This window comes from Vitis riparia, chromosome 18 (assembly GCF_004353265.1).
Source record: "Vitis riparia cultivar Riparia Gloire de Montpellier isolate 1030 chromosome 18, EGFV_Vit.rip_1.0, whole genome shotgun sequence".
Lineage (NCBI taxonomy): Eukaryota > Viridiplantae > Streptophyta > Magnoliopsida > Vitales > Vitaceae > Vitis > Vitis riparia.
In genome coordinates, this window is record NC_048448.1 from 5,448,783 (window position 1) to 5,471,096 (window position 22,314).

Below are 22,314 nucleotides of genomic sequence, written 5' to 3' on the forward strand. Positions count from 1 at the left end.
AAACAAATCAATTAATGAGACCGTGAAGCCCCTGGGTACACAGATGCAGCTTCTGTTAGAAATATGAAAGGACAACTACCATTTTCTCATCCACTATGTAAAGCCTGGTTGATGTGGGATCTCTTATTTACCATAATGGGAAAATTAAATGGATCATTGTGAGGACAATCAAGGATCTACTATTGTGCTGGCAGCAGAAGGTGAAAACATTAACTCCTATATGCTAGTTTTTTTTTGTTTTTTTTTTTTTGATAAGTAAAGGGAGGTAATAATATATTAAAAAGAGACGCCAAAACGGCGACTCAAAGAACACAAAAAAGATACACTAACCCCCACCCAGCTGGAACAAAAACAGCTTTGAGCAAGGAGGTGCAAAAAAAACCCCACCCTCAAAAAGTCTAACCAATCAATGAAACCAACTAACGTCGAAGGACCATCTTTTATGAACAATTTCGTCTCTCCATTTCATTCTCATTCGGACTGATTCGTCGTTTATTTTCTAGCTTGATTGTGGGAAAGGTCAGCTGAAAGACGGTATATCTTAATTCAAGCCTATTCCTTTGTGGCTGGCCCCAGTGCTTAACGTCAGGTTGCCTCCACATATGAAAAGTAAGCCAGCCGTATTAGCTCATCAACTCGCCTTAACGCACCGTCACTATATAGGGCCGGACTTGCGTACGGTATCACTTGCCTAACAGCTGCCAAAAGCGGAAGCTTCCATGTTGACGGGCTTATTGTCTCCTTTCTAAAGGGAAAATCAGAGAAGAAAAACTCCTCGGGCAGTCGCTAACCGTTGAGAGAAAACAAACAAAAGAACTTTTAAGTCTTTGAATGCACAACACTTCATCTTCAAACACTCCTATATGCTAGTTTTGATGCTTATGGAGAACATAGAATGGGACATTTTGACCAAAGATTTAAAGAGTTACTTCTTTAATCTCTAGTGGAAAGCTCTAGAACTCCATTGACGTTGGACTTTCGCGCTCTGTTGGACTTCATTGATGGTTTAAGATAACAGGTGATTGTGATCCTAGTGTTCACTTTTCCTTCTTGTCCTCTCTGGTGCTCTCCATTCACCTACTGTTTACAGATTGCACCCCACTTTTGCCAAGCACCTTTTTAACATATAGGTGGTGGTTACACACATAAAATTGATTTCATGAGAGTATTTTTTGCACCCTCTTTTCTGTTTTTTGCTTGGTACTCTTTGTATACAACTTGTATACTCTTATGGGCTTTTTGCATTTTTCTTAATACAACCTCTTACTAATCAAAAAAAAAAAATATATATATATATATATATATATGTATATATATGTGTGTTCTTTTGTATACCTATTTTAAAGGAATTTTGCCATATTGCTGATAATGGAATATTTTTGTCATTCTTGATTGTTGTGAAAAATGAAAATATCAATAAGGCGGTCAGAAGAAAAAAGAAAGAAGTCTCAATAGCTCAAGCCATAGAAAGCTGCAATGAAAGCTTAGCTTGTAAAGGATTTCAAAATTCCCAAGTCAACCAGAAAGGATTATCTTGGATGACAGATCAGGAACAATGCTGCATGAGATGGCATATATATGACTAGATTAAGTTCAAATAGCAAAAAGTTCTTTTGGAATCAGTAATATATTGAAATCGCTACCATAGAAAACTTGGTTGCATCCTAGAGAAGCTAAGAAACTCTGGAATCAGTGATGGTCTAAGAGAAGCAGATTTGCAGCATCCTGCTATCTGGAAGACTAGGGTGTATGGATGGCTTCTACAGAAGTTCTTTGCAAACAAAGTAGATGGGGAATTCATAAGGGAGTTATAGCACAGATGGAAAATTGGGTCATTTGCTTCCTGACAATTCAACAGACTTGTGAAAGCATCTTTAGGATGGCTTAGAGGAAGCACTCTCATTCAATTAATTGTTTTAGCAAAACAGAATTCAGTTTTATTGAAGCAACAAAGATAACAAGGAGTAAATCCAATGCAAAGTCTTTACCAAGTTTATATGGTTACCTCTTACATTTATATTTAATACCACCTTAATAAAGACTTGATTTGATTAGACTAGTTTACACGGTAATGGATTCATTCGTCGGAGTAAGACATAAAACTGGTGTTCTCTTAGATTAAGGCCTTTTATTGATGAAGTAGCACAATCTACAAGAAACACAAATTCAGCTGAACATATGCTTGGAGATTGCACAGTATCATTGGGGGATTATCAACTTATTTCTCAGTATTAGACAGCTCTCTGAAGTATGATACCTGTCATGCATAACACTAGCCAAACCAGAGAGATCTTGAGATCCTCTCTTACATTGTTAGAAAACAAATTTAATAAACAATTAGAAGGCTAAGGAGTTCAAAGAAAGAGATCTGTCCTATGCATAATCAATTCATTCACATGGAAGAACAAAGAAAGAAACAGCAAAAGAGAGAGCTAGAGATTCCAATAGACTGTTGTAGTCAGCTAACTTGATGTTGAGTTCCTTCTAAATTGGGGAGAACTGATGTGGATACAACCCCTCGAGTTTATCCTTGTTGTCTGATTGGCCAAGAATGAGTATATATTGACAAACACCAATTAAAAAAGAGGGCACACCCCTACACTAGGAGTATTAAAAGGGCATCAAAAGGCCAAAAACAACCCCTTAAGAGTTTTTCCATTAAAAAAAAAAAAAGATGAATAATAATAAATTTTGCATCTGTCGAATTCTTTAATTGTGAAACTCCATAAATCTTTTCAAGTGCAACTTTTAGGAGGCCTCAACAAAATGCCATAGGATTTTTATATTCCCCCTTTTTCCATCTTCTAGTTGAGACTTATGGAGAACTCTTCTATGCTCTTTCTTCTGTCTTTTAGGTGAGACTTGTCCATAAAGATCTCTTTCTATTTGTTTCTTCTCCATATCTTGCTTTTCCTGCCTTAATTTTTTTTTTTTCCTTTCACTATCATAATAATTTGGTGCTTTATACCCCTTCGTAAATTCTAAACAACAAATTCATAACCTACTCTTATTTGATTGAGGCAACCACCTTATGGTGGAAGAAGAGTTACATGATCTAGTGAGCAAAACAATGAATAGTATCACATTATATAACTTCCTTCTATACAAAAAAGTAACCATTTTAAGCCTAGTCTCATCTTTTAATAAATATCTAATTATTTTCTAATTACATACAATAAAACCCTATAAAATAATACTTTTGGGATCAAGAGAAATTATTATCTTAACGGAGTTACCGATTTATTGATAAATGAATAATTTATTAATTTATTGATAAATGAATATTTATTAATATAGAGAGATTATTATTTTTCTATTGTAGAGTACTTATACATTTTTATTTTTTTTATAAGTAAAGAGCAATAATATAAAGAGAAAGAGGATACGTCAAACACAACATTCTCAAGTATACAGGAAGTATACAGCAAAGGCCTAAAGGCTCACCCCATCGGGCAAGAAAGAGAAACAAAAAACGACTTGCCCTTATTTTGAACCTAACCAATCAATGAAACTAACAAAAGACATAGGAGTCATATCTACAACTACACTAGACCAAGACCACAAATTACATACAAAAGAATTTTTCAATCTTTCAATCGATAATTCCCCATTGTCAAACGTTAACAAGTTCTTTTCCTTCTACGTTGTCCAAAATATATATAAAGGAATTGTTTGCCAAGCCTTTTTACAGGTTTTACCCACAAAAGACTCATACCACCCAAGAAGAGTATCCTTAACCGAGCAGGAGAGAACCCAAGACACCCCAAAGAGGGAAAAAAACATATGCTAAAGAACCCACAACTTTGCACAATGAAGAAGAATGCGATTGACCGTTTCTACTTCAAAATGACAAAGGAAACATCTATTTGCCAAATAGAACTCCCTCCTTTGGATCTGGTCCAGAGTTAAAACTTTCCCCCAAGTTGCCTCCCAAGTGAAGAAAGCCACCTCAGGTGGCGCACAAGATACCTAGATTCTACTACAAGGGAACACAAGAGAGTCTTTAGGTTGTAAAATAGAATAGAGAGATTCGACCAAGAAATTCTCAAACCTCAATGTTGTCCAAATCACTCTTATCATCCACATCCTTGTACACCCTAGTTGTTTGAATCTTCTACAAAAAACACTCCACGAAATCCAGCTCCCAATCATTAAAGGCCCTAGAAAACCACGGGGTCCAATCACCTCCTTCACCTTCGAGGTTCCACATATCTATCATCCAAGCTTTCTTAGAAAAAAATGCTATTAATAGTTTTCCTTTTTTTTCCTTATTGTATTGTGGGTCCCACTAGCATGTATATATATACCCAAGTCCAATGTGTATTATTAATAGTTTTTAACAACAAAAATTAGGGATTCTCCCTTTTCTATCTTTTCACATGGTATCAAAGCCTAGAGAGAGAAAAAAAAAAAAAAACCTAATTATTTTCGGTTTATCCGTGAATCAATTCTGGGAAACCTTTTAGTGACAGTGTTTCATTCTAATCACCTTCCCCATCTCCTAAAGTTTTCATGTCAACCGTATCACCGTCAGAAAACCCTCACAACCAATGACTTTTCCGACGACTCTTTCCGGCGAAGCTCTTTTTCCGACACCGACCATACCATCAGGTGTGCAAGGAGGAGATCTTCAAGTTTTATCAAAACACCGGAGAGAGAATCTCAGTCACGTGCCGGCCACGCATGTTTCTTCTCTAGCGGCCTGAACCTCACGCGCAGGCGCGTGGAGCACTTTCCAACAACGCGCTTCCACCTCCAGCCTCGTCTGACACCGTCTAGCCACTCTCCATCTATGCTTGTGCCATTCGAGCCCTGCAAGTGCATTTCTTGGGTTTTTGTCTCCGCCGGCCCTCTAAACAGCCTTTCCGGCAACCTCCGGTGACTTCCTCTCCACCCCGAGCCCTGCACATGTCTTAGGAAGTATTCTTCTACCCTTCCAGTAGTGCCACAATTGTTTTTTTCTTTACTATTTGGACTCTCACAGTTACGGATCCTCGGTTTTTCTTCTTTCAGCCTCAATCTGAAGCCATATTAGGGCTCTCTTCGATCCAAACATATTTCGTTCTCCAAATAAGTAGATATGGCTACTAAAAGTTCCATTTTTTCCTGTGTTATATCTAGATCTCCTATGATTACTTCAGAGAAATTGGTTGGCAGTGAAGATTATTTGTCCTGGTTTGCCTCTGTGGAGCTTTGGTTTATGGGTCAAGGTTAAGAGGATCACCTTGTTACGCAGGAGGCGGATATCCCTGAGGTTGACAGAGTACAATGGAGGAAGATAAATGCACAAATATGTAGTGTGTTATGGCAATCAGTTGATCCTAAGATTCTGCTTCATCTTCGGGCCAACAAAACATGCTTTAAATTTTGGAATCAGGCGAAAGAGTTATACACGAATGATATCCAACGTCTTTATAAGGTGGCTTCTTCTATTGCCAATGTCAGACAACAAGACATAGATTTATCTACTTATATTGGTCAAATTGTCTCTCTTAAGGAGGAATTCTTGGCAGTGATGCCTCTTACTACTGATGTTGGGGATCAACGAACATAGATTGACAAGTTCTTCATGGTTCTTACACTTATTGGCCTCCGTCTAAATCTTGAGACCGTCCGCGATCAGATTCTTGGCAGTTCCTCCGTTCCATCCTTGGATGATGTGTTTGTTCGCCTCCTCCGTATCTCCTCCACTCGGACTTTTTCATCTTATAACACCTCAAATTCTTCTGTGTTAGTTTCTCAAACTAACTCTCGAGGAGGACGCAGTGGTAACCGAGGTAGAGGCCAACGTCCTCATTGCACCTATTGCAATAAGCTTGGTCACACTCGTGATCGGGTTTATCAGTTACATGGGCGGCCTCCCCGCACTGCCCACATGGCCTAGTCATCTGATCCTCAGCCGCCTCAGCCTCCGAGCTCCTTCACATCTCAAGGTATTTCCCTCACTGACAGTGAGTATGCTGACTGTCTCCTCTATCAGGCCACCAAGTCAGCTTCTGTTACTTCTGTTGCCTAGACTGATAATGTTTCTGCTTGTCTTACCCACACCTCTTCTCTTAGACCTTGGATTCTAGATTCTGGCGCTTCTGATCACATATCTGGTAATAATGATATTTTCTCTTCTATTACTACTACCTCTGTTTTACCTACTGTTACCTTAGTTAATGGTTCTCAAACTGTGGCTAAAGGCATTGGTTTGGCACATCCTCTCCCTTCTCTACCTCTCACTTCTGTCCTTTATACTCCTGAGTGTTCTTTTAATCTTTATCTCCATCAGCAAAATCACTCGTACTCTTAACTGCTCTATTACTTTTTTCTGATAAATTTGTAACCTTGCATGACCGGAGTACGGGGAAGACAATTGGCATAGGACGTGAGTCTCAAGGCCTCTATCACCTCACCTCGCCTTCAACTCCTGCAGTTTGCATTTCCACTGATGCTCCCCTCCTCATCCACAGTTGCCTGGGCCACCCTAGTCTATCCAAGTTCCAGAAAATGGTCCCTCGTTTTTCATCTTTGTCGTCGCTTGCGTGTGAGTCCTGTCAGCTTGGGAAACATACTCGTGTCTCATTCCCAAAGCGTTTGAATAATCGGGCAAAGTCTCCTTTTGAACTTGTCCACACTGATGTTTGGGGTCCTTGTCAAACCGCGTCTACTTTACGATTTCAGTATTTTGTCACTTTCATTGATGACTATTCTCAATGTACTTGGTTATTTTTAATGAAAAATCGAGCTGAGTTATTCTCTATTTTCCAGAAATTTTATGCTGAAATCCAAACCCAGTTCAATATTTCTATTCGTGTGTTACACAGTGACAATGCCAGGGAATATTTTTCTGCACCATTTACTTCATTTATGTCCCAACATGGGATCCTTCATCAGTCTTCTTATGCTCATACTCCTCAACAAAACAGGGTAACTGAACGTAAGAATCAACATCTTGTTGAGACAGTTCGTACTCCCCTTCTTCATAGTAATGTTCCTTTTCGTTTTTGGGGGGACGCTGTTCTTACAACATGTTATTTGATTAATCGTATGCCCTCATCTGTATTACACGATCAGATTCCCCATTCCCTTCTTTTCCCTGACCAACCACTTTATTTCTTTCCTCCTCGTGTTTTTGGTTGTACTTGCTTTGTTCATATTCTCACTCTTGGACAGGACAAACTTTCTGTCAAAGCCACAAAATGGATCTTCTTGGGATACTCCAGACTTCAAAAGGGTTATCATTGTTATTTCTCTGAGACTCATCGCTAATTTCTCTTTGCTGATGTCACCTTCTTTGAGGACTCACCATTCTTCTCCACCTCTGAGTCTCTTCCTGTTTCTGAAGTCTTACCCCTTCCCATTATCTCCCCACTTGATGCAGTGCCTTCTCACCCACTTCAGGTTTATCATCGTCATCATCGTGTCGTTGTTCCTCCTTCTTTGGCCGAGGTACTTGCTAACTCACTTCCTATCCCTTCGGCTTCTCCTGCCTCCTTCTGCTGACTTACCCATTGCTCTTCGGAAAGGTAATCGATCTACTAGTAATCCTCATCCCATTTACAATTTTTTGAGTTATCATCGATTATCTTCACCCTATTCTGCATTTGTTTCTGCTATATCTTTTATTTCTCTTCCCAAGAGCACCCCAGAGGCTCTTTCCCATCCAGGCCAACGACAAGCAATGATAAATGAAATGGTTGCTTTACACTCCAATGGCACTTGAGATCTTGTTGTTTTACCCTATGATAAATCCATAGTTAGTTGTCATTGGGCCTACACAGTTAAGGTTGGCCCTGATGGTCAGGTTGATCACCTTAAGGCCCGCTTAGTTGCTAAAGGCTATACTCAGGTTTATGGTTCTGATTACGGTGACACTTTCTCTCATGTTGCCAAGATAGCTTCTGTTCATCTATTGCTCTCCATGGCTGCTATGCATTCTTGGTCTCTTTATCAGTTAGATATTAAAAATGATTTCCTTCATGGGGATCTTGCTGAAGAAGTTTATATGGAGCAACCACCTGGTTTTGTTGCTCAGGGGGAGTCTGGTTTAGTGTGCAGGTTATGTCGTTCTCTATATGGCTTGAAACAATCTCCTCGAGCATGGTTTAGCCGTTTTAGTTCTGTTGTTCAGGAGTTTGGCATGTTTCGCAATACAGCAGATCATTTCGTTTTCTATCATCATAACTCTTCGGGGCAGTGTATTTATCTGGTAGTTTATGTGGACGACATCGTCATTACAGACAATGATCAGAATAGTATTCAGAAATTAAAGTAACACCTTTTCACCTACTTTCAGACTAAAGACTTGGGGAAGCTCAAGTATTTCTTAGGGATTGAGATAGCTCAATCCATTTCCGGTGTGGTTCTTTCTTAAAGGAAGTATGCTTTAAACATCTTGGAAGAAACCGGTATGTTAGACTGTAAACCGATAAACACTCCTATGGATCTAAATGTCAAACTTATACCAAGATAGGGAGAGCCTTTACGAGATCCTGGGAGATATCGACGACTCGTAGGTAAACTGAACTACCTCACCATTACTCGTCCAAACATTTCTTTTCCTGTAAGTGTTGTTAGTCAATTCCTACAGTCACCATGTGATAGCCATTGGGATGATGTAATCTGTATTCTTCGATATATCAAAAGCACACCAGGCCAAGGTGTGTTGTACGAGATCAGAGGTCATACCCAGGTTGTTGGTTACACAGATGCAGATTGGGCTAGCTCACCCACAAATAGACGTTCCACTTCCGGGTATTGTGTTTTTATTAGAGGTAACCTAATATCCTGGAAGAGTAATAAACAAGATGTAGTGGTCAGATCTAGTGTTGAAGCAGAGTATCGAGCTATGGCTCTAGCAACATGTGAACTCATATGGCTAAAACATCTTCTTCGGGAGTTGAGATTTGGAAAGGATGAACAAATGAAGCTCATCTGTGACAACCAAGCCGCTTTGCATATTGCATCCAATCCAGTCTTCCATAAAAGGACCAAACACATTGAAGTTGACTGTTACTTCATTAGAGAGAAGATCGCATCAAAATGTGTGGCAACTAGTTTTGTCAATTCAAATGATCAACTAGCAGATATTTGTACTAAATCTCTCAAGGTCCTAGAATTAAATACGTTTGTAACAAGCTTGGTGCATATAACATATATGCTCTAGCTTGAGGGGGAGTGTTAGATAGTGTACAGTTATTTCAGTTATTTACTTTTTTCCTTTTTTTTTCCTTATTGTATTGTGGGTCCCACTAGCATGTATATATATACCCAAGTCCAATGTATATTATTAATAGTTATTTAATAACAAAAATTAGGGATTCTCTCTTTTCTCTCTTTTCACAAAAGAGATGGCATATAAGGAAGAGAAAGACTCACAAAGTGGCTCATCTCCACACCACTTATCCCTCCAGAATCTCACCCTCTAACCATTACCAACTTGGAAGGCCAATCTACTACTCAAAATATCCCACTCCTTTCTTATAGCTTTCCACAGCCCCACACCATACCTTTCATTTAACTCACAAGAATGCCACTCCCCATCATCTTCTTCGAACTTTTGATTAACGACATGCTTTCAAAGGGCTTCTCTTTCATTGGCATACCACCAGTTCCACTTACAAAGGAGGGTTTTATTCATCACAAAAAGATTCCTCACACCCAATCCTCCCGGCTTTTTTCTCTAAAAAGACCGTTTTCCACCTTATTAGATGTGGCTTCTACACAAGAGCCCCACCACCCCAAAGAAAATCCTTCTGCATCTTCTCCAACCTTAACCTCACCTACCTTGGAAAACAAAAAAGAGACATAAAATAGATTGGCATGCTAGAAAGAATGTCATGAATTAAAGTGTCCCCCACCCTTTGAGATATATTGTCTTTTCCACATGGCTAGCCTTTTTTGGAATCTCTCTTCAACCTCATCCCATGCTGCCATAGATTTGAAAGGGGCCCCAAAAGGGAGACCCAGGTAGCGGGAAGGGAGCCCGCCTACCTCACACCACAACTTTAAGGCCAAGACATCAATATTTTCCATCCTCCCCACCAGAATAAGCTCACTTTTATCCAAGTTGATTCTTAAGTCCAAACATGTATAGTAGTTATACATGTATGACTTATAAATCTAAAAATAATGGTTGTGGTCAAAAGTTAATAAATAGAAGTCTAAGATAGTTTAAAAAATTGGAGATGGATATTAATTGTATAAGATAAAAAAAACTCTTAAAAGGAAGAGATTTAATGTCAAAACTTAACACCCTAGAAGATACAGAGGTTTTAAATATGCAATGATTCTAAAAAATAGTTGAATAAAGAAAAAAAAAGTTATAAAAAGCTACTCAATCTTGTATTATTAATTTTGTTTGCTATTTTTTTATGGACTTCATCAATTATTAATTTATATTTCATTAGGCCCTTAAGGATTTCAAAAAAAATTATTATCTTATGCATTTAGCAAAATTATTAATTTAGTACACTAACTCAGTTGGGACCAAAAGATTTTATTATTCAAACAAGATTATTAATTTATTGAACATTTATTAATCGAGGTTTTACTCTATAAAACTATGAACTTGATTATATATTCTTGTCATGGGAAAATAAATAGTATGTTAACAAAAGCCAAAAAATGAGGTGCCAACTTGTATACAAGAAATAAATCACAATTCATGTCCTGTGTTAAATTTCTAATGAATATTTCAGATTTTTTTTCCATGTGTCTTATTGTTTTTCATTAATGTGAAATATAAATTTTCTACAACTATTTCTGTCATTTGCTTTCAACAAAACATTTTTTAACATGTGATGTCCTACCCCATCAATGTTGTCTTACATTCTTCCACACTAGTATCTGTCATGCAAACTATGGCATGTGATCATCACAAGCATGAAGCTTGTATGCTGAGAAGATATCAAACAAGGTCATCAAATAGAAAATACAGCTACATCAGTGGCCTGAACAAAGTGGCAAGGGGGTTAAGGTGGGAGGGGGGTATTCCATGTAACAGCAAAAGAAAAAATACTTATCCAAAAAAATAAAATAAAATAAAATAGCAAGTATATATGCATCATACCCTTGTGTCATCAGATCCAGATATCAAAAGTGAGCCTCTTGAGTTCCAGGCCACAGTGTTCACACAACCCTGGTGCCCCTATTTAAGAGATAACAAAATTGGGAGACATCAACATTAAGAACAAAAAAGAATCCAAGAATGAATGACCTAAAAATAATTGTCACCGGCAGAAAGGAAAATGGTTGCCATTCCCAGAAAATAGCAATCACCAAAGGAACGGTAGAGCTACTATTCACTTGCACTGCCATGTTACATCTAGGCTATCCAGAAAAATAGCTCAAGCATAGATCCAGAACATTCACTTTAAAATGTAGTTTAAGATTCAAGCAAATCATAGCTTAACTAAGGTACCAGAAGCCCTAAAATACTTCTGACCATGCTTGACACTGAAAAGCTAGAAATGAAGAAACATGCCAACTTGATTTAACAACAAAATTTACCTTTCTTAGTTTGTTAAAGGGTATGCCAATGCAAATTCTAATGCCTGTTTCAGACAGGTGTTAAGTACAATGTGCTCTATTCCACTAAAAGTTGCAAGCATAGAACCTTGAATCAGATATCTCAGTAGACCCAGATTTTTTTATAAAAGAAAAAAAGGTTTTTCCCCCATCTCAATTAAAGAAGTTGAAGACATGGCCCTACATGCAGCAGCAGTATTCAATTCAAAGTTCTAACATCACCTAGCTTTGGAAGACTACAATTCCTCAAAAAAGAAAAAGGTTAAAATCAAAATTGAACTTAAAATTTAAAAATTTAAGCAATATACCAAATTGTTCATTGAAGAGGTAGTAATTATTATTTCAAAATTTTCACAATTTTTTTTAGTATAATTGATTGCATCAATTTCCTACTTGCAGCAAATTGGTGAATGCATCTACAGTCGTCTTAATATCATTCAGAGTATGATTGTATCAAAATCTGCTCCATATATGGATAATGCCAATTGTTTCCAGAAGGGAGGATGACAAACAAGCATAGGAAGGCAAAAGGAATATGCTAGAGCACATCTTGCTAAGTGCCTCAATGAACTACATTATTTGACATATAAAACAAAATCTAAAAAAAAAAAAAAAAAAAAAAAAGAAACAAACAGGGGAAAGCATGAAAAGACGTGATATGATGGTTTATAACATTGTTATTTTCACAACAATAATTGGTCTAACTAAAACTGAAAATGCGAAGCCAATATTGAACCATTTCTTATCCATTTCCAATTTTTTTTTATAGGTAAAAGCAATTGTATTAAAAGCACTTAAAACATGCCTAAAGTACACACAATGTATACAAGGCCAAAAAAAAAGTGAGGGATTCACAAAAAACAACAGCCTCGTCTCACTTACAGCCTAACCAATCAATAAAGTCAAATAAAGACAATGTACTAGACCCTAAATGTACCCCGACCCACTCCAAAAACATGTACACGAAGTAGCATAAGATAGCATGGTCTGTCAAATCTGCAGCAAGTGGGCAAGTTATTATGATAATTTCACTTTCCATAGAAGCCTAGTATCATAGAAGATTGTTTAAACATGGTCACATAAATAAGCCAAGAAAAATGATAACATTTTTCAAAAGGGTTGTTGTGGTAATGCAGTCATCCTCAAATTTGGTATGTTTCGGCCAATGACATAAACATAATGGATCTTTTGTTGGAGACCTCAAGCTCCCGATCTTTTAGGATCCATGCCTTAGCTTTGCCTTTAATTTGGTTCATGCCCTCTCATAATTTTAGTCATAAGATTCAGTCTGTAGCTAACCCCCACTGTTCACTTTGGTTGAACCTTTTCAAATTTATCATAGTTAAAGTAATTACATTACCTGGTAGGATAATGGAGGGTAAGCAACATAAGATTTTCATATTTTAGGTATCGGATAAATAAGGTAGAAGACATTCCTAGTGTGGTAATAGAAGCATGAGAATTCAGATCAGTTGGAAAAATCTACACGGTTCACCCTATGTTTGGTTATTAGAAATTTTGAGGGAAAATGTGAGGAAAATGAAAGAACATAAAAAGTGATGAAAAATGAAAAATAAATTATCGTAACATGCTTATTCAAACACATTTCACTTATTTTTCTTCTTCTATATAAAAATTAAATAATTTGAAAATACATAAATTTCTAATTAATTTTAATTATATTTTATTTTCCTTTACATTTTCCATTAGCAAACCAAACATTAAAAAATCATTTTCCTTAGTAGTTTCCGAAAACCAAAACTAACCTAAATGAAGCAAGTTTTTCAATCATACAAACCTCCAATTCTGCCTCCTGGGTGAGCCGTCGTAACAGTGATGAGTGCATTTGCAAACTGCGACTAACATCCTATACAAACACCAACCGAAGTTCATAAGGCCTGGCATTACAAACAAGAACCCAGGTCTAGCATTTAAAGAATAAGTTAATTATAGAAGTAAAAATGAAAATATGTAAATTCATAATCCAACCAAAAATATTTCGCAATAACAGGATAGGGAGCATAAATTATTTCACGTTGGAAAGGACAATTCCTTCAAGAAAGTTTATGCTAACTAAAACTCTAAAAGTGATATGCTAAAACAAATGCATAATAGCCATCACAAGATGAAAATCTATATGCAAATGAATCAAAAGAAAAATAATAATGATGATATTAAGTGAACTCTGCAATTAATTTAACTACTTAATATCAGGTACGAATTCAATTCATCTTTTTTTTCATCTAGGATCTAACGATTCAACTTTCCCGACAATAACATTCTTTCTCTTTGATAAATCTCTTTGATAGAGAACAGAGTGAAATGTCAAACCGTAAATCGGTGTGGTTCACAAAAGGGCATTCCACTGTCCGAAAAAACTACAGAGATGGACTGTTAGGGCTTGGACTCAATGAATCCAATAAATAAAGACATCAAACGATGTAATTCATCAAAAACCTAAATGATATTCCATTGCGCCAAATCCAATTCAAGCAAAAAAAAAAAAAGAAAACGGTATCTTTCATTCCAAGAAAGAAGAAAGAAAATGTATTCGATTAAATTGATCGGGTGAATAGAAAAAGAGATTCAAAATACATGGCGAAAGTCGATGCTTCTGCCGTCAACGAAATTATAGAGGTTGCTATCGTGAAAATTGGTTGTCTCCATTAAAGAAGCTTTGAATTTGGGATGGATGAGAGAGCAAACCCTAGGCCGATCGATCTTGGGAGTCGGTGAGATGAGCGCGGTTTACAGCAAGACGCCTTTACCTTAGCACCGTCTTTGGGTTTCTAATTCGAGAGTAGACAAAATCCTTATACGCATATCTAATATTTCCTGTGTCATTGTGCTTACAGCTTCCGCCGCGATCTTTTATTTTTTTCCTGTGTATTTACATTTTACATAAATATAAACTTAATAATATTAATATTATTTATTAAAATTAACTTTAAAATTATTTTAAATCGTTAAATTGAGATATTTACCCTTATTAATTACACCTAACATAAAAAATATTAAATAATAATAAAAATTATAAAGGTAATTAAATTAAATTATGATAAAAAAAAAAGTAAAATAAATATATAAAGTTAATAATAAGTTAATTATTTTTACTTATTACATAAATTTATTTTTTATGGTTAAATTATTTTATTAAATATACTTAATTTATTTAATAACTTAAATTAAATTATTAGATTGGTTTACCAAACATCCACTTAATTCTTTATTATTTTTCTCTTATTCGTTTTCAAAATGTTTATGGACGTTAATAATGATAATTTTATCTTTTTTTTTCAATGTTATCAAATATGAATTATAGATAATATATTTTTTTATCTTTCATTATATTCTTTTCTACCAAAAAAAATTAATATTTCTATCTCTTTCTATTTATTCCATTTTCAAGATCATTAATATTTATTCCTTATTCAATATCATTAGAAATCCTTTTTGTGAGATTATTAAAGATGAATTATAAAGATGATCTTTTAATACCCCTTTATGTTCATTATTTATCAAAGAGAGATTATAGAGAATTTTTTATTTTCCTCTTTTATATTATTTTTGAGTTCAAAATGGAATTATAAAGGAGATGAAAAATATTTTTCACAATGTTTTTTTTTTTCCCAACATATTAAAAATGAATTATATATATATATATATTAATACCATCAAATATTTGGTTATCTGGACAAGTTTCTTATAGTGAATGCACTAGTATACATGACTACACATTTTATAGGACTTATGATGAATTATTACATCAGGCTATTAATGACTTGACTAAAATATTTTATTGTATCATTTTTCAATCTTAAGATAATATTGAATTTGTATTAAAGTTAATAATGTGTGGACCCCGTATTTTGGCTCATGCGTTTCCCACTCGATGGCGAGCTCGCTTTATATTCAAAAAATTGATTTTTATTGATTAAGAAAATGATTTGGAGTCGCCACTTATTTTTGTTTTATTTTTAAAGGGTAAACAAAATAAGAAAGAAAAACCCTAAGTGTGACTCTTTATTTTGGAAAAGGCAGCATGTGAAAAACCGGATCGGGTTCGGAGGTCAGGTTACTTATCGGGAAGGTACGGTACAGACCGTAGCACCCCTCTAAGCCCCTAAAGTCGGGTCTCTACTAATAAAATGAAGCAATCATGGCAATTGATGAGGAAAACAATGAGTACCCATAATAAATCATGCACACGTGATAATCAAAATGTGCTTAGACAATTACCAGAGTGAAAGTAGGTGCGTACCTGGGCAACAAGCCACCGTGCGCTATCAAGAGAGAGGGTTAGTCTTCTTTGACTCATGGATCAAGAAAGCAGCTTATGCTCTCTTCTCTCTCCGGGATGGAGAGGATAGCCTAGCATGGAAAGATTGAAGTCTTGGATAGTGTTCGAGTCTAGTCATGGCAAAGGTTTGGGTAGCGATTGAATCGAAGACGTTTGAGGTGTCTATAGAGGAGATCAAAGGGAAACTAAAAGGTGTCATTGTGGAAAGGAGTAGAGGCTTTTCCTCTTGGATCAGGTTTGGGGTATCAAGTTTGAGGAAGCTTCTGGAATGCTTTGAAGAATGTTGTAGGGAGGAAAAGAAAGGAAGATTGGTTAAGTTATGGGAGGAAGAGGGAAGAAAGTTCCGGTTGGAGAGGCGTGTAAACGGGGCAGAAAGATACATCCTATGCTCTGTTGTGGATGTAGAGGCTAAAAGATTTTGTTTAGTTTTTCCTGAAGGAAAGGGCGTGATAGGAAGATGGGCCATTCTAGCCGAGAAGCTAAGGGCGTTGGGGATAGTTACTAAAAAGGAAGACAAAGGTGTAGAAGCAACCCAATTCAAATCAAGAAAGAAAGATGTATCAATAGATGATGAGGAAGATGGGTGCAGTGGTAAGAAGAAGCAGAGGGGAAAAAAGTTTCCTAGATGTGGCTAAAGGACCGGCTGGAAGGGTAGGTGAAGAGCTGTGGATTCAAGCTGGAGGAAGGGGTATGAGGAGGAGGGAGGAAGTTTTGGGGCGTTGCCTAGTTGGTAGGTGGGAAGGGGTAGGGATGGAGATGGAGGTAGAGTCGCTTAAATACTGGGGGAAATGCAACTGGAACCTTAGGAAAGGAATCAAGGTGATGAAGCTGGGAGAACCTTTCTTTTTGTTGGAATTTGAAGATGAAAGGGAAGCAGAGAGGGTATTAAACAGGGGGACGCGTAGTTTTCAGGATAGGCTGCTGCATTTAGAGAGATGGAATGAGGAGGCTGAGTGTTTACAGGTCGGAAACTAAACAAAAGAAGTTTGGGTAAGGGTGGTGGGGCTTCCGCTTCACTGTTGGAGTGAAGAAATGTTCAAAAGTATTGGTGATTGCTGTGGAGGACTGGTGGAGGTGGATGAAGACACAAAGAACCTTTCTCAACTTCAATGGGCTAGGATTTTGGTAAAAAATGGCGGAAATTTTTTTCCAGACACTTTGAATTTAGTGGTGAAGTCCTTTTGATATGCAGTCCGTCTGTGGTGGGAGGTGCAGCCTAGAGTTTCAGCAGTGGAGCCGATGATGAACTTCAGTCGGAAAGAGGGGAAAAGGATGAGGGAAAAAGGGGATGAGGGATCACGTGCCGGGAACAGCGGTGGGAAGGAAAAGGAAGAGTGGCGTGCAGTTGTAGCTGATGGATCAGGTGCAGTCAGAAAAAGAACGGGAAAAGAAAAGTGTGATGGTGACAAGAGAAGAGTTTCAGCGGTTGGGATGGCAGGATATAGTAAGGAGGAAGGAGATGTGGGCTCAAGTGAAAAAGATGTTGTGGGTGGGCTTGATAGCTGCAAGTCTGGGTGTGAAGTGACTCAGCCCAGAAATAGCCAAAGCCTGGAGCATGAGAGTACCGAGGCGTGGGGAGAAAAACAAAAGGCGACAAATGGGTCAAGGGTTAGTTGGGAAAGGGGCCAGTCAAGTAGAGGTGGGGAATGGGCCGCCCATGAAGGTCCTTTAAGTGTTAAAAGAAACTTTTTGGGCCAGATGGACAAAAGGGATGAGAAGCGGGCTTCAAGGGTGGACATCTCTTTATTGCAACGGGATGGGCTGGGTCTTTTGGATAATAGGCCCAAAGCGGTAGAGAATGGTGGGTCTTCCAGCTTAGAGGTGAAATACACCTCGGTGGAGCAGGTTGTCGATGTTGGCCCATCTTCTTTTCAAAATGATGGGCTGGGCTGGTTGGACCACAGATCTAGAGGGGCAAGAGGAGAGGGACAGCCCATCTTAGCATCAGCTGGGGTCCCATTTGCTTATAAGAATCCAAGGGATGAGCTTGGAGAAAAAGTTAGGGCTTCGTCTTGCTTTGTGACTGCTGAGGAGTTTTTCGCCGAAGACAGCCTAGTCGGGGGGATGGGGCCTTTAGCGGCGAGAGGGACACCAGAGCGCTGCTCAATAACGGACGAGTGCGTTTTGGAGGAAGCTTCCAAGTACTCACTCTTAAAACCTTCGACTGTTTGCGTGTGGGGGGGTCGGGCCTCTTCTTCTTCTTCTCCTTTCTCTGGGATGGGGGGCTCTTTGCTTGAGGTGGAGGAGAGATGTGGCCATGAGGTCATTCTGAAGGAAAACGAAGAGGGGTTAAGTATCAATCCTCTAAGCATGCGTCCGGCAGAAGAGAGAATGGGAGAGAAGAGTACGAGCGGACTTTTCCCGCTAAAAGAAGGAATGGGGCGAGGATGAGGATAAGGCTATGGAATCGTGGAATTACAGCTGTTTGGCAAAGTTTTGCCACTGTTTGGGAATGCCAACAGAGGGTTGTGAGAGGGATATTTTGAAACTTCTCCATAAAATGAGGGATAGGAGAGATAGAAGTGAGAATTTAAGCGGAAAAAAGAGGAAAGGTCAGAGAACCTCAAGATTTGACCGCGAGTTGAAGAAACTCGAATGGTCAGTGAATTATAGCGGATCAGGAGAGGACAAGGGGTACCAAGAGTGTGTTACATGAGGATTCGAATTATTTCATGGAATGTAAGGGGGGCAAACGATAAAGAGAAGAGGAAATTGATTAAAGATGTGATTAAAACCAGAAAGCATATTTAGTGTGTCTCCAGGAAACAAAAGTGCAGGAGATGACGAGAGCAATTGTAAGGAGTTTAGGGGTAGGAAGATGTCTGGAATGGGGGGCTCTGAATTCAAGGGGGGGGGGTGGTGGTGTTCTGGGACAATAGGGTGTTGCAGTTGGAGGAAATGAAGGTGGGCAATTATTCAGTTTCTTGCCGATTCAAGAATGTTGAGGATGGTTTTTGCTGGGTGTTTTCAGAAGTTTACGGGCCCTCTGTGAAAGTGGAGAAAGAGGAGTTTCTGAGCGAATTGGGGGCTATCAAAGGGCTTTGGAGCGAACCGTGGTGTGTTGCTGGCGATTTCAATATGATTAGATTCCCTACTGAGAGAAGCCGAGGAGGTAGATTGTCCCCATCAATGCGGAGATTTACAGAAGTGATAGAGGAGTTAGAGCTAAGGGATTTACCTCTTTAGGGGGGGAGGTTCACGTGGAGTGGAGGTTTTAATAATCTCTTAAAATCGAGAATTGATCGGTTTCTTATCTCTGAAGATTGGGAAGCTCATTTCCGGGAGAGTACTCAAGGTGTTTTGGCTAGACCAGTATCAGATCATTCTCCAATTATTCTTAATGGAGGGGGGATGAGGAGAGGGCCCACACCTTTCAAATTCGAGAACATGTGGCTGAAGGAGGAAGGCTTCAAAGATGTGCTAAGGAATTGGTGGGAGGGGATCCAGATTAATGGGACAGCCAGTTACATCTTGAGTGAGAAATTAAAGGCTTTAAAGCGATTTTGAAAAAATGGAACACAGAGGTGTTTGGACAGATCAAGGGCAAGAAACAAGAGGCTTGGAATTCTTTGGATTACTGGGACAAGGAAGAGAGGGTCCGGGAATTGTCCTTGGAAGAGGAAGAAGCTAGGAAGGAGGCAAGAGAGATGTACAAGAAGTGGGTCCTTTTAGAAGAAACGTTTTGGAGACAGAAGTCAAGGGAAATATGGTTGAAAGAAGGAGATAGAATTACAAGGTTTTTTCATTAGATGACTAATGCTCATAGAAGAAGGAATCAGATGAATAGAGTCAAAGTGAACGGGAGATGGTACAATGAGAAAAGGGAGATCAAAGAGGTGGTTTGCAGGGAGTACCAAGGGCTGCTGGCAGATCGGGGGGGGGGGGGGGGGGGGGGGGGGTGGAAGCCCAGGATAGATGCCTTGATGTTTGAAAGGTTGGAAGAGGGGAATGTGGAGGGGCTGGAGAAGCCTTTCACGAAGGAGGAGGTTTTTAGGGCTTTGTCAGGCTGTTGTGGCGAGAAAGCGCCAGGTCCTGATGGTTTTTCAATGGCCTTTTGGCAATTTTCATGGGATTTTGTTAAAGAAAAGGTCATGAACTTCTTTAGGCAATTCCATGAGTCCGGGAGCTTTGTAAGAAGTTTGAATGCAACTTTTCTAGTGTTGATTCCTAAGAAAGGGGGGCAGAGGAATTGAAGGATTTTAGGCCAATTAGCTTGGTGAGGGGGTTATATAAGTGGCTAGCTAAGGTGTTGGCTAATAGAATGAAGGGAGTCTTAGCCAAGGTCATCTCAACGGCCCAAAACGCTTTCGTGGAGGGACGGTAGATAATGGACGCAGTGTTGGTCGCTAATGAGGCTATTGATTCCATTGTGAAGAGCAATAGTGGGGCGATTCTATGTAAATTAGACATTGAGAAAGCCTATGACCACGTGGATTGGGGCTTTCTTTCAGCAGTGTTGGAGAAGATGGGGTTTGGGGAAAGATGGTGCAGGTGGATAAAATGGTGTCTATCCACTGTTAGGTACTCAGTTATGGTCAAGGGGGTTAAGGCAAGGAGACCCCTTGTCGCCGTACCTTTTTGTAGTGGTGATGGAGGCTTTCAGCGTTTTAATAAAGAGGGCAGTGGCTGGGGGGTTTTTGGCGCCGTGTTTGATTCGGGGAAGAAGAGGCGAAGGGGTCCAGATATCACATTTGTTGTTTGCTGATGATACGCTGATTTTTTGTGAAGCAAAGGAGGATCAGCTATTGTATATGGGCTGGTTGTTAATGTGGTTTGAGGCAATGTCAGGGTTAAGAGTAAATCTAGAGAAAAGTGAGCTGATTCCGGTTGGTAGAGTTGAGAATGTGGATGAATTGGCTGATGAGTTTGGTTATAGGGTGGGAAAACTGCCTTCCACTTATTTAGGAATGTCGTTAGGTGCCCCGTTTAAAAGCGTAGCAGTGTGGGATGGAATAGAAGAAAGATTCAGAAAGAAATTGACTATGTGGAAGCGTCAATACATTTCAAAAGGGGGGAGGATTACTCTAGTGCGGAGTACATTGGCAAATTTACCGATTTATTTTATGTCGCTTTTCCAGATGCCTAGAGTGGTTAGAATCAGAATGGAGAAGATACAAAGGGACTTTTTGTGGGGTGGCGGGGCTCTAGTGCAAAAACCACATCTAGTTAAGTGGTCAATTGTTTGTTCAGACAAAAGAAGTGGAGGGTTGGGGGTTAAGAATCTTGGGTCCTTCAATAGGGCTCTCCTTGGTAAATGGGTGTGGCGCTTTGCAAATGAAAGAAAGGCGCTGTGGAACCAAGTGATAAGAGGGAAATACGGGGAGGAAAGAGGAGGGTGGAGATCTTGTGAGTCTAGGGAGGCCTATGGGTTTGGGTTGTGAAAGGTAATAAGTAAAATGGGACATCAAGTGACCCCTTTTGTTGGCTTTGTGGTGGGTGATGGTGATAAAGTGAAGTTTTGGAAAGATAAATGGTGTGAAACCATCCCTTTGAGTGAGGCTTTTCTTTCGTTATTTGCTTTAGCCTCGAACAAAGAGGCGTGGGTAAATGAAGTGTGGATAGCCGAGGGGGAATGGGGGGGAAGTTGGAACCCTTGTTTCAATAGACCTTTCAACGATTGGGAGTTGGAAGAAGTGGAAAGGCTATTTTGCTGCTTGGAGGGGAAGAAGGTTAGGGGGGAGGAGGAGGATAAGGTGAAGTGGATGGCAACAAAGAATGGGGACTTCTCGGTGAAATCTTTGTATAGGACTATGCCGGGGTCTCGTGCTTTTTTCCCTTAAAAAATTATATGGAATTCTTGTGTGCAACCCAAATTGAGTTTTTTTGCGTGGGAGGCTTCTTGGGGGAGAGTTCTAACCTTGGATTGCTTGCAAAAGAGAGGTTGGGTTATGACAAATAGATGTTTTCTTTGCCATAAGAGTGAGGAGACAATTGATCACCTCCTCATCCATTGTGAAAAAACGAGGGAAGTATGGATGGTGTTCCTTTCCTTTTTTGGTGTCTCATGGGTTTTCCCCCGGTCGGTCAAGGAAACCCTTTTAGGGTGGAGGGGGTCTTTTGTGGGAAAGAAAAGGAAGGTGGCGTGGCAATTGGGACCGTTATGCTTGTTTTGGGTTATTTGGAAGGCTAGAAATTCAATTGCTTTTGAGGATTGTGAGTTGTCCATTCAAAAGCTGAAAGCATCTTTTGTGTATTTTTTGTGGTCGGAATCCAAAGTGTGGATAAAAGATGGTCCTTCGACCTTAATAGATTATATAGATTGGGTGTGTATGCGTTAAGGGAGAGGTTTTGCTCTACCTTGTCCTTTGATGTTTGGGCCCTTTTGTAAGGGGGTAAGTCCCTTCATACTGTAATTTGACGGGTCACTGCTTTAGCGCCTCTTTGCAATACAATATTATACTTATTGATCAAAAAAAAAAAAAAAACATGGATTTTAAGTGTAAAAAACCACCGTTGGTGACTGTGGTTTTAAAACTTACAGAAATTTCCTTAAAACC

At 38.9% G+C, this 22,314-nt stretch overlaps 1 protein-coding gene across 2 annotated transcripts in view; it reads right to left on the reverse strand.

Annotated features, from left to right (window-relative positions):
• LOC117907864 (WD and tetratricopeptide repeats protein 1) overlaps positions 1-14,322 on the reverse strand; it is a 67,220-nt gene extending 52,898 nt beyond the window's left edge. Inside the window, exons 1-3 of one of the 2 annotated variants that reach the window (XM_034821534.1) lie at positions 14,113-14,322; positions 13,316-13,384; positions 11,060-11,137 (exon numbers count right to left, since the gene is read on the reverse strand). In XM_034821534.1, coding sequence (XP_034677425.1) covers positions 11,060-11,137; positions 13,316-13,384; positions 14,113-14,184 — 219 coding nt within the window. In that variant the 5' untranslated portion in view covers positions 14,185-14,322. The remainder of the gene's footprint in view (positions 1-11,059; positions 11,138-13,315; positions 13,385-14,112) is intronic. The other variant, XM_034821535.1, reaches the window with a different exon arrangement.
• Positions 14,323-22,314: the final 7,992 nt, after the last annotated feature.